At 42.0% G+C, this 13,168-nt stretch overlaps 1 protein-coding gene across 1 annotated transcript in view; it reads right to left on the reverse strand.

Annotated features, from left to right (window-relative positions):
• Nucleotides 1-5,370: 5,370 nt before the first annotated feature.
• Nucleotides 5,371-13,168, reverse strand: part of REPS2 (RALBP1 associated Eps domain containing 2) — a 95,347-nt gene continuing 87,549 nt past the window's right edge. Inside the window, exons 17-19 of the mRNA XM_039714400.1 lie at nt 12,251-12,396; nt 10,089-10,194; nt 5,371-9,494 (exon numbers count right to left, since the gene is read on the reverse strand). Of these exons, the coding sequence (XP_039570334.1) occupies nt 9,426-9,494; nt 10,089-10,194; nt 12,251-12,396 (321 nt within the window). The 3' untranslated portion in view covers nt 5,371-9,425. The remainder of the gene's footprint in view (nt 9,495-10,088; nt 10,195-12,250; nt 12,397-13,168) is intronic.

Consider the following 13,168-nt stretch of genomic DNA (forward strand, 5'->3'; position numbering starts at 1 on the left):
GAATGTACATGCTATGGGGTAGGGTGGCTCACATGTGCATCTGATGGTTTACAAAAATATTATTGCTTTAAAATGATGCTTCAGGTTTGATGCAAACCCTGCAAAAAGAGTGAGAGACAGAGATTCACACTGTCTCTTACAAACTTGTACAGTGTTATTTACAAATTTTCAATTCATTAGTACGATCCCACCATTCCAGGATGCCAGCTGATGTTTGCAGGGCTGCCAGATAATAGGGAAAAAGAAAGTAAGAACAATAAACTCCTGGGTGTCATGATGCTGTATTTTACAGAGTCATTGCTTTAGAAATGAGATGACAACAAACTGGCTTCAATTTGGCTACCTTTCTACTACTATTACAAAAAAGGAGAGCAGCAACAAAACCAACCACAGATGAAGAAATGTCTGGAAGAAGACAGGCTGAACAGATGGGAATTCCTCTGTCTATACTGGAGAAAAATAACACAGGAGAAGATTAAAAAAATATGTATCAAATAATGAACTGCAAAAAGAAAAGTAAAGCAGAAACTTCTGTAAATATGTCTGTATAGAACTTATACTGCTGAGTGTGCATTACAGGTATTTCAGATTAAGGCAGAAATTACTGTGGTCAGAAGTGAAGCAAGGCTGGCCTAGAGCACACGCCTCAGGTTCCAGGGATGCCAAGGAAGTGCTCACCCAAATTCTATTTACTGAATTGGTTTTGACAACTTTAGGGCTCTTCCTTTTTCCTCTAAACTAACACTTTTTAGCACTGCATCATGTCAGAGTGACATCTTGAATGAGATGGGCCAACCTGGAGCTACAGCCCTGTGTGTCCCGTGCTAGTGTTGCTGCTAGTCTCAAATACCATTATTTCTGTAACTTTTCCCAAATTGTGTCATGCACTCTCAGGTTTCTCTCCTCAGTTGGACTGAGTGCAGGTTTCCACTGACCATTTCAATATTCAGCTTGCAGAGTTGCAAGTCTACAATAAGACCATGTCCATCCAGATGATGTGTCATAGAGGCCCCTTGTTTCACCACCTGCAGCCAAAGGCACTTCCAGAGTCACCTAAATCAGCGCAAAGCCATAAACCCAACCATACATTTGTACAGGAGAACAAAATCAAGATGAGTCCCCCAGGCTATGGGCTGAAAGCAGGACCAGCCAGTGAGCACCTGTGCTTTGCTCAGCCTTCCCAGTTTGTGCTAAACCAAGCAAGTGCCAAATCTAGAAAACAAGGCAATGAATCAAACCAGACAGAAGAGTAATGGAGTACAGCTGAGGATCCAACTCATTAAAATATGAATTAGGTTAAGTTAGATTTATAACTAAGGTGGGGGAAATTAAACTGCATTTTTCTTCCTCAAATTAGAGCTTACCTATGGTGATAAAATTCAGAACTGGAGGATGATGCTGCTGGCCTGCCTCCACCTCAGCCCCTGCAATCCAGCACTAGCCCTGGAGTTTGCCACACTTGACCCAAACACCCACAACTCGTTTGCTCTCACTCTGACATTGCTCCAAGTGCACTTCCTGGCCAGCTCTAATTGGAGCATGACAATCCTGTAGCAGCAGTTCCAAAGGCTGTACAAATAAGTGCATGTGTGTTACTATTTTCTCTAATATGAGTGATTGGGTGAGTGACAGGAGTAAATAGTTTGTAGTGAAACAGGAAGATCACTTCCAAATCAGAGCCCCTAAAAATCCTGGGATATCAGAAGTCCTGGGATGCTTGGATCAAAGTTCATGAGGATTTTTGCAGCAACAAATTCAAAAAGTGCAGCCCTGAAGAGGCAGCTTCTGAGTAATACAACCACATATTTGGAGAGCAATCAAAGCAACATTTTTTTTTTTTTCCCCCCTAGGTGGCATGGTACTACATGCTGGAAACATACCTTTCCCAAGGAGGGTTTTTTTAATCCCAGGAGACATTTTGACTGACAGCTTCACGTGACTGATGATTCTGGCAGCACTGCTTTCTTTACCATCCAAACTGAGACACCCTAAACAGAGTGCTTTTTCTGTTGGTGGAGAATGGTGCCCCCAGTATGACCCACTGGGAGGGCCAATTGCTTTTGGAAGTGCACACCTCCTTCACCCAAGGTGATTACTCTGAAGGGAAATTGCTCTAAGAACTCATTAATGAAACAGGAAGCCATTATTTCTGACCAAGTATACAGTGTCCTTTACAAACAGCACGAGGCTGGAAAACAAATCCAGGTGAGATCATGTGCTGGCCTTTTCCTCTCAGATAAGAGTGTGAAAACTGCAGTAAACAATGCGTGCTCTGTGTTGGTCTGCTCAACACTGGTATCGCTGCCTTAGCACAACCTAAACCTGTGACAGGCAGCACAAACTACTGAATTCCTGAAATGACCTTGGAAGGGAATAACTCATGTATCAAGTGGCAGCCCTGCTCCAAGTGTCCTGGCAGCAAGCAGTCCAGCAGAGCATTTTTAAGCATGTTATCCTTTCATGTGGGCATGGAGCAAAGTGGCAGAGGCACACTGACTTCCCTGCCACCTCAGGAGCATGATTACTTTTCCAGGGTACTTTTCCAGAGCCGACATACTGCCTCCTTCTCCTCCTTCCTCCTCGCTGGGCTCTGGATGCCGTTTGCTGTCACAGGGCTGACACGCCATCCTGCTCTGCTCCTGCTCATCTCTGGAGGAGGGCAGTGAGGTCCTGCTGGAGGGCCTGTGGCAGTGAGGCATTACCTGCACATCTGCCAGCTGTTATAGCCATGTTTTACTGAAAACCACAGCACACTGATGAGCTCCCTACATGAATCAAGGATGGCATGTAAAAAGATAACATTTCTTGTGGGACCAGCCTAGGATAAGGAAGCAATCTCCTCCTCCCCATCCTCTCCCCCTCCCTCCCACAAAAACCAGACTAGATGCAATATATAGCCTTAGTCTTGTCTAGCCCATCACATTTCTGATGCATAAAGCATCTTCAAAATGTCCTCAGGTAAGATATTTTTCCTGTCTCATGCAATTTAAGTTAACAATCAATAAATACAAACCAATCCAGGATTTAACTGGAAATACTGATTCAGCATGTAGTAGGGGGACTACTGGACTAACACATCTGGAACAGAGCTGATGCCACTCCTTCCAGATGTGTGCCCAAAACAGTGGGCACTGAGACAATATTGAGGATAAGAGAGCCTGCTGCAAGTGGAGATCACATCCCCAGGGCCTCCTGCTCCAAGGTGCATTTGAGGGCACTGTAAAACAGGAGGAGAAACAAGACCATGAGGTGAAGGAGCTCTGTTTTGGCTATGGGTTAGAGATACCTAGGGACTCCATTTATTTGTTAATTTTCCTTTATTCTGCTTTACTGCAAAATCCATGTAAACATCCCACTGAAGCAGGCACACTTGTAAAGCAGCACTACCTTAAAAAACAGATTAAAAAGGGCTTTTGAAGCTTCTCCTACTTCTTTTCTTTCCCACTTCAACTAAGATCTTTTCTCTGGAGCAGGAAGATGTATTTTTAATTTTTAAGAAAGATCACTGGAACTATGAATTTAAATAAGGAGAGCCAATCTAGATTTGCATGAAGGCACCCCAGAGTACCATCTAATTGTAAAAACTAAGCATGGAGGAGCCATCTAAATCCATCCCACTGCTGATGGAGAATAGCTCCCCACAGGATATTTACACGTTTTTAACGCCTTGGCCTTGTGCCTCACGTGCACCAGAGACATACTTTTAGGCCAATAAAACATCCCTTGTCATGGCTTAATGCTGGAAGAATTAATTTATCACTCATTATTTCCTCTTTTAAAGCTCTGCTCTTTGGATAGCTGTGACATAATTCTTAAAAATCACACTAGTTAAAGAGCAGAATATGCTGTACCCTCTGGCTCCCTGCCCACAAAGGGCAGCTATTCAAATGGTTTCCTTTTCCCAGCTCAGTTTCAGCTCTCACAGCTGACAAGGGGCCAAACCCACTGATCACAGGGATGAAGGGTGGAACACCTGGAGTCCTCTCACAGGTCCTGCCTGGCCACCCTCAGACTAAGGATCTCCTGGAGGCTGGGAATGGTTTTGCCTTCACAGGGTGAAAGAGTGTCCCTCTTTGGGCTAAATCGGGGAGTTATGTCTGAATTCTGACAAAGCAAGACCTGACAAAGCAAAGATGAAGTTTTGACTTAACTGGAGCCTAAGGAAATATGATTTCACTTTAAATAAGTCTCTCTCTGTCTCTATTGTGTACACACAATTCCAATGTAAGTGATTTCATCTTCCAAAGCTGAAGGTCAGCCATTTCAACACGGTATTTTTTCCACTGGGTGTCACAGTTTCTGGTCTCCTGGCAGATCTGTACCATCAACATCCTAAATAAACCACAAAAGCAAAGGCAATTTGAACTCATTGGACGCTTTTATTTTAGTGTAGCACCCAGCTTCATATCACATACATTTTCCAAAATTAGATGGGCATAGTATAGAATACTATACATTTTGCAGCTTACCATGGGGACAGTCTGCAGCTGTGAAAACAAATTACTTAAATCTGGCTATCTAATTTATAAGTTAAAATTCAAATATATAATAGCCTTGGGGCATTTTTTTAGATTAACAACCATAATGCTTGCAATACAACTCCTTTGTATCAAAAAATCTGTAACAGAGTAAAACATAATGCATATGTTCATAGCACATATCAAGATAGCTGAAAAAAGCTCCAAAATACATAATCTCTTTTCAAAGATACTAAATCACTAAGATTTACTTTTTTTTTCCTGAAAAAAAATATTTTACTCTTTAGCCAATAAAATATGTGGCTTTGTGAACCCACGTGTTTTCTTGTCAAAGGCTGTGTATGCTGGAGACTGAAAGGCTGATGGTACTGGAAAATGGACATCCCTCATATCCCAGCTAGCAACTTTTACAGATCTCTGCCTCCTGATTTGGAAGCTCAGCTGGGAGGAAAGAAACCACCCCCAACAGGCAATTTTCACACATGCCCATCCTAAATGCTTCCCATGAAGGTTTCCAAATGCCAGCCATCCCTTTGTGGTCATTTTACCATGCACAGCCTCATCACCCCATGCTGGCTAGCCTTGGCAGCATTGTAGAATCAGAGACTGGTTTGCATTGGAAGTGATCATGAAGATCAGCTAGTTCCAACCCCCCCTGCTGTGGACAGGGACACCTTTCACTGTTCAGGTTGCTCAAAGCTCCATCCAACCTGCCCTGAACACTTCAAGGGGTGGGGCAGCCATAATTTCTCTGGCAACCTTTTGCAGTATCTCACCACCTTCACAGTGAAGAGTTTCTTCCTTATATCTAATCCAAACCTGCCTTCTTTCAGTTTGAAGCCATTCCCCCTTGTCCTATCACTACATGCTCATATAGAAAGTCCCTCTCCAGCTCTCTTGTAGCACCTTTAGGTACTGAAAGGTGCTATAAGGTCTCCCCAGAGTCGTCTCTTCTCCAGGCTGAACAACCTGAACTCAGCCTGTCTTCACAGGAGAGGTGCTCCAGCCCTCTGATCATCCCTCCAGTTGGAACTGTCTGGATGATAGCCAAACAGATTCTTCTCCCTGATGTGGATACAGAATTTCCAACAGGAAAACTACTGCCATGCAGACTGAAGATAATATTTTGACTTTAACAGAATATCCAACAATTTACCAGTAACAAGGAGGCTGCCTTGACTAAACACACTTTTGTTACATCACCAAAACTCTCTGGAAGAGTGAACTGAGGACTTTCTGGAAAGAGCTGGTAATGCTTCCACTGCATCCTAGTATAATATTAATAACTAGGAGAAGGACATTGATCCTTAAGGATTAATGTGTGTTCACAGGTAGTTTGTTAATAAAGGAATGCCTCAGAAATAGAAACTGTTTGCCTTGCTTAATTACCAGGTCATTATTTATTTTGAAAGGCTCAAATAAAAGTGGCTTATCTACAAAGGCAATCAGTCACTACACTTAGCTGGGCATTTTTCTTTTTTCACCACAGAATTACCATAGATTGAAACAAATATAGGTATCAGGTTTTATGAATGTTAACAGACCCATAAAGAAAAGCATGGACAAATGGAATACACCTGAGTGCACACTTACACAGACACTGAGGAAGATCTTTATCTGCTCTGGCTAGTCCTGTTCTGTAGACAAAAATATTTATTTGCGCACTGAAGACTTGAAAAGAGGCATCAGGCTCATGGTCAGCACATCTCTCAGATGCAAGGATGCTGTGCTCCTGTTCCCACTTATTCTCTCTTGCTGGGCATGTTGTGCCCTGCCCAAGTACCTAGAGAAACCACAAACTGAGGACAGTGAGAGCTCATGCATGGGAATGCCATCCCACTCCTTCACCAGGCTGGCAGCTGGGGCAGGCAAACCTCAGTTGCTGTTCTGGGTCACGGAGGTCAGGGCCTTAAAGCTGATCACTCACCTGCACCCCAAGGAAGTACCCTGAACATTAAGCCTGTGAGGTCTCCCTTTCTGATCAAATGGTTTTGGATGTAGGAGCACCTCCCATCCAAAGTCTGAGAAAGCAAAGGCTTCTGCAAGAAATTTTGATTTTGATCCACCCACATTTTTCTAAGGAAAAAGTAATTTTGAAGAAAATCTGTAATACTGGACTTAGATGTGAATTTGGACCAGCCAGGGACTGTTAACAGTAGCCATAAGCATGGCTGCATGGAACAACTGACAGAAGGAAGCACTGCCATAGCTTCATGATGCCTTCTCCTCTCCTCAAAATGCCAACAGCTTCCCAAGAACAGACACATTTTTTCATTTTGTGTGGGCTATCATAAATGCTTAACCACTGAGACATACAGAAGAGTTACCTACGGCATCGTATGTATAACACATTAACACCTCTCCTTGAATATTTCACTTTACTGATGTATGAAGTGGTGTACCATCATCATGGCTGATATTTCACCAAAAAGAATACAAATCAACTCACATTCCAGTCATTGAAGCTGAGTGGAGTATTTGATTGCAGTGCTAAAAATGCAGGGATTGTTAAATACTTTTATTTATTAATCCAGTGGTAAAGTAACAGACAAGCAAGTATTTAATTGTTGGCTAAGCAAGTATCATAATCTCCAATGAATGAAAAAAACTCCTGGATTTTAGAAGGGAGACATTTGAAAAAGACAGTATAAAGCAGACTCTTCCACTCTTCCCTTGAAGAATGTCTATTCCATGAATAACTCAGGTGAAATAAATGGGAGATTATTTCAAAGGAAGTTCCTTTCAAACATGAAAAACTCCTCTACTGCCTTAAAAATGCAATGTACATGGTTCTTTGTAATAATTTAAAAGCCTTCCTTAAAAAATTACCCATAAAACAAAAAACAAGTGTGCCACATAATTATTTCCTATGAAATAGTAAGGTCTTATTAAGCAAATTACACTGCATGAACTAAAAAGCAAACAGGGCAAGCACTTAACCTCATTAAATCTCAGGAATGACTCAGTAGTATTATGAACAAATGAAATAAATGATGACAAATTCTCAGCAATACCACTATTAGCAGGAGGGCAGTGGCTCTTTTGCAGATTCCCAGAAAAGCTTGCATTCCTCACATTTTGTCACTGACCAGGAATGACCATCTGACCCCAGCTATGCAACAGCCACACGAGAGAAGTCCCAAATCCAGAAGAACAGTTGTTGCTGGTTGACACAGTGATCTTTAGTTGAAACAAAACTAGTGCATTACAAAAACAGACTTTCAGTAACAATTCTGCCAATGCTTATTTTCACCTGCAGACTTCATGTCCCCCTTCCACATTCCTTTCAGCAAAAGCAGACTCTTTCCTTACCACTTCAAACACTCCCAGTGATGTCTTTCTTATCTCTCAACAAAACTTTTGGCTTCTCTAGTGCCCTCTGATATGCCACAGCAGCCATTCCACGACACACCCCAAGGAGAGGTTACAGCTGCTTCAAACCTGCTTCTCCTTCCTCTCAGCCCCAGGGCCATCCTAAGCTACAGGGAGCAAGCATCACACCCACAAGGGTGACAAAATTGCTGCACCATTTCTGCAAGGCAACCACATACACTAAAATCAGGTCAGTGAGACGTGTGCAGGGTCATGTTTAAGGAGGACAACAGGTAGGTGACATCCCCGTGCAGTAAAGCACACCATACCCATCGTGGGAGCAGGGTTGACATTATTATGTCTGAAGTCACCCAATCCAAGAGTATTGCCCCAAGAAATACTGCAACATTCATCAGCCAGCTTCCACTGTAAGAACTGAGACCAAAGCCACCACTGCATCCAGGGAAAACTCCCTATGGGACTCAGCTGGCCTTGGATCAAATGCAGGTTAAAGATTAATCTTTACTTCTTCCTTTAGAAAACAGATGGACATTAGCAGCTTTCTCCTATCAGCAGCATCTCCACTGATGTGCAAAGGAACCTTAACAAAAGCCTGTTGTAAAAGGCAATTACTTCCATCTCACATTTTATAGCCTCATACATATCACTTCTGCTATCTTCCCTCTTCTGGAAATACAGATCTTGTACACATCCTTAAAACAAATCAGCAGCTATTAAGACAACAAAGCAGTCTAATACAAATGTAAATAGAATAGCTTTTATAAAAATGACCTGAATGCATTTTTAACCTCTTATTAGAAATACACTGTTGGTTAAAGGAAAAGAAGAAAAGAAAAAGGCTATACACCAGCCATCTCAAACATGCTAAAAGAATGCAGAGACACTGGTAGTTGCAAGCAAGTGCTCAAATACTGGTGATTAGAAACAGCTGTAGCTCAAAAAGATTTTTTTTCCTAATTTCCAAAATAATTATATTTTAGTATTTTTTACTGTTCTCCTATATGACTTGAACTAATAAAATACAAGTTCTCTAACATTAAAATACATCCGTGATTGCATAATAAACAGTACTAAGAAAATAATTATTTAACATGTGATTGAGGAGAAAGATTCTGTACATCTTGCAAGTTCTGTTCCTGTGGTATGTTAAATCCACAGGTACTCTACAATGATACAATCCTCCAGGAATCAGTAACATCCAGAAGCCCATCTCAGAGGATGAGTTTTCAATTTAAGCAAGAACTCAGGAATGCTGTACCTCTTAATGACCAGGGCAGGAGGTGCTGCCAAAACACATATAAATCAGGAATTCTTTACATAAATAAAATACTCTCAGGTTATTCATTTCAGCGATAAATTGCATTTACACATTAGGCTGGGAAGGGGGAGGAAAGAAGGCAAAGCATCCCCCACTTGGAAATATTCCATAGTCAGGTATTTGTTTTCTGTACCTTCCTCACCTGCAAAGGCAAAATGTGTGTAATGGGGCAAAGAGAGAGCCAGCAGGGCCAGTCCTCCCCACTGCCTTGGCAGAGACCCTGCTCAGCTGCACAGAACTCCTCTCCTTGCGAGGCTGCTGGACTCTGCTCTGCTCCTGCTGGGCCACGCGGGGCGTCACAAGACGGTGACAGGACGAAGCTGCTCCAGCTGTGTTTCCAGGGCAATGCGCTCCTTGTGGACCTCCTGCAGGGGAGAGGTGTGTTAGAACTCTGGGGATGCTCACATGCAGCACCCTGCTCCAGAAAAGGGCAGCCAGCCAGGCTCTCTCCGACCTCCCATGGAAGGGCTCCCTGCCAGTGTGGGAGCTGGGCTGGACAGCATCTCCTCCAGGGTGTGCTTCCCCACCTGGGCAGGCTCAGAGCCCAGAGTGGGAGCGTACCTGACCGCCCCCTGAGCCTCAGTGCAAAATGTGCCTGAGGAGTACCCATCAAGTCTTGTGGTCTCTATGAAAACAGCAGAGCTCTGCTCTGTCAGAAAGCTTCCAGACAGCAATACAACTTGAAGAACAAGTTCAGTTTTCTTCTCTTTTGTGAACTTAGACAAACTTCTCTGTCTCTTCCTGCTGCAAAACACACAGGTAACAGCACTGGCCTGCTAAAGATGGAAGCAAGTAAGACCTGACCCAAGGAATGATGGCAATGTGCTCTCATTAAAAGCCCTCATCTCTGTGCTTGTTTCAATTACTGTCCTATTTTTTGTTCTGATTTCAATACTGCTGGAGGTGACACGTAACTGATTGCAGGGAGCTTTGTCACTGATTTTCAATGCATTCCTTACCTTCAGCTGCTGCTGGAGCTCACTGTTCAACCTGGCGAGCACAGCATTGGCTTCTTTGTTTTTTCGTATAGCGGTCTGAATAGCCCTTTTCTGCTTGGAAGACTGTCTGCCAGACAGATAAATACAAGACATTTCAATTAAGAGTCTCAGCGCTGGCTGATGACAGAAGAGCAGCCACCCATTCTGCATAACTCTCTGCACCCTGGACTACGTGTCAAAGACAAGGTACAAACTACAGATTTAGGAGAAGAAAAATGTAACAATGAAATAAGATGCCTGAAACAGGAGGAATATTTGAAGCTTGTTAACCTGAATGACAGAAATATTTTAGGCTGTCTCAATTATTTCAAGATCACTGCATTCTCATTGAGCTTAAGAATGATCCCTGCATAGCTGTGCTTATTTCAGTACCTTTGCATTAGCTGTTTTCAGAGACTTGTAGAGTTTAAAGAGTCATAAGTGGTTAAGAGAAAATACAAAAATCATTTTATACAGAAAGAAAGGACATTGGCATGAAAATTCTGTCTCAGAGTTTTGCTGATTCTGATGTTTCTTTACTTCAAAAATTAATACTTCTTTTATTCAAAGCAGACATTTCCACCACAACCATCTGACATCACAAACGGGAAGACTGGCTGATTGACTTCCCTCAGCTTTTTTGCTGCTAAAATAAAGGATGTACCTTTTTTTTTTTAAGAACTTATTTTATTAATTAAGAATTTTTATTGCTTCATAGCCTGTGGTAACTGATCTGGAGGAAATGACAGCTATGCAGACAGGTATAAAAAGAGACAGCTGTAGATAAGGACCAACCTATTCAAAGCAAGAGAGATAACAAGAGCAAAAAGGGAAGAAAATACTGACCGAATATCCAAGCCCCTTTCCAAATAAATTATTTTAAAGTTTTACATGAGGAAACAAGAGCTCTTTAATGCCAGATTTGATCTAAAACAGATGCCCTACTTAAATATGGTCCAGGGGCACAGAGTCCCCGTTAGCTCTTCTCTCTTAACAGAGCTGTTGACACTGATTTTTGCAATAGACTCTCTCTCAGCACAGCAACAGGACTTTATGCTGTTATCTTCCAGTGAACTGTCAGTTTTCTGCTTCACTATTTTCCTGCAAACTACTCTCCATAGGCTATAAAGTAATAAATGATAGGGGAAAAAAAAAAGCAGGGCAATATATGTCTGTGGCCATTTTAACATTTTAGGAAAGATACAGACAAGACAATATTGAGATGTTAACAAATGCTGTTATCTTTGAACCACAATGGAATATGGACTCCCAAAGCACAAAATAGTACTTTAAGAGCATCCTAGGAGTCTTATTACTTATTCTAATCTCCAATTATGCAGCACAGATTCAATCTACTGATAAACAGTCTGCCAAGAAACGCTCAATTGATTTGGGCAGCTTGATTTTGTTTCAGACTGAATCAGATGTCATTTGCAAGGCCCTGGGTGATGGTGGGGTGTAATGTTTGCACAGTGCTTCAGCTGAGGGAGATGCACAGACCCAACAGGGTTTCAAGTGCCTTTGCTTACCACTTGTACAACCCCTTCTCCACCACTATTAAATACACATAGAGTGAAATCCCTATAAATCAGCTGACAGCTTTGACAGCTGTATTTACAAGAGCAAACAACACGTGTTGGGTTTGGCCATTATCAGACAAGTGGTCTGTGGCTTGTCTCACACCAGTGACAAGCCAGTTTCCAACATGCTTTGCAACAAAGAAATATCACAAGGATATGACCAAAATAAAGCATTTCATGACTTGGCTTCTCGGGCTTTTATTTGGTCATATCTATCCACATGAAGGAGCAAAATTCCAGAAGACACATGCAAGGCAGAAACACGCACCCTCACACACAAAACAAGTTGTGTTAGAGATGGTTGGATAGGTAGGCTTGCTCCTCAGCCATGTCTAGCAGGTACAAAAGTAGGACACCTTTGAAGAGGTTATCTACCTATCAAATACCACTGGCAGTCACTACAGGCTTAGTCTGCATTTGAGAAGACTGATGTAGATTTCAGAGACCTGTGTCTTGTGAAGCATCCTCAGAAACAGAACTTTTAAGTGCAAAATTACATAAAGAGCAAACCCTGCTACATCAAATCTCACACTGCAGTTTGGCATGCTTGATAGAGGTTTTTACTTTTGGACTGGGAGGTGAGGCTTGACTGCTGGCAGGGAAGAAGTCACATTTATAGTGGGAGAAAGCTCGGGGGTCTCCAGCCCTTGTGCCTCCGTCCGGAGCTTCCTGCGGGCGGGTTTGGAGGGTGGTTGAGCAAGAACAACCTCCTGAAAGGAAAAAGCACAGCAACATTAAGTCAGGCCATATGTATCCCATCATTAGGCTGGAGAATACTTGTGTCACATAAATTGCTGACAGCTGGTTAAGATTTCATAATTTAAAGACGTAGAGAGCTTACTTCCAATTTGGTAATAGCCTCTCAGGTTTCTGACTTTGAAAAAGGAACAATAACTCCTGAAATCCCTTCATGAATGAAAGGGTGTATTACCTTCATCTGGATGACAGGCTCTTCACAACTGGGTTGTATAGCTTAGTGTGCATTGGGTGGAGGTGGAGGGAGAGGTATAAACACATGGACTAGCCCCCAGCTGACCCAAAAGCATTAAAAACAGAGCAAGATTTATTTTTGACTATTTTCAGTTGGAAAGAATCAATAATTAATCACTTGCATCCCAACTTACTGCCTCACATGTCTGGCATGGAGCCTCTCTCTTCTCCCCTCCTCTCTTACATGGAGTAACACTGAATATAGTTTTGAAATACAAATACATTATCCATGCACAATTAACATGTTGAAGTATAGAAGGCCAGCTATTTCTCTTGATAAGTTACATCAGAGAAATAGTCTGTATTTTCTAGGTAAAGAAGAGTATTGCATTTTTATGACTTCAGTGGCAAGAAGTGTTTTCATTATTATAAATTAAGACATCCTTTCTTTTGCAACGAGAAGTTGTTTTACTCCCTTATAGCTGATTGAAATTATAAATATAAATGTATCCTTTTCAGTGTATTTTATTATTAGATCAATTTCACAAGGGA

The sequence above is a fragment of the Passer montanus genome, unplaced genomic scaffold (assembly GCF_014805655.1).
Source record: "Passer montanus isolate IOZ18808 unplaced genomic scaffold, ASM1480565v1 scaffold3, whole genome shotgun sequence".
Taxonomy (NCBI): Eukaryota; Metazoa; Chordata; class Aves; order Passeriformes; family Passeridae; genus Passer; species Passer montanus.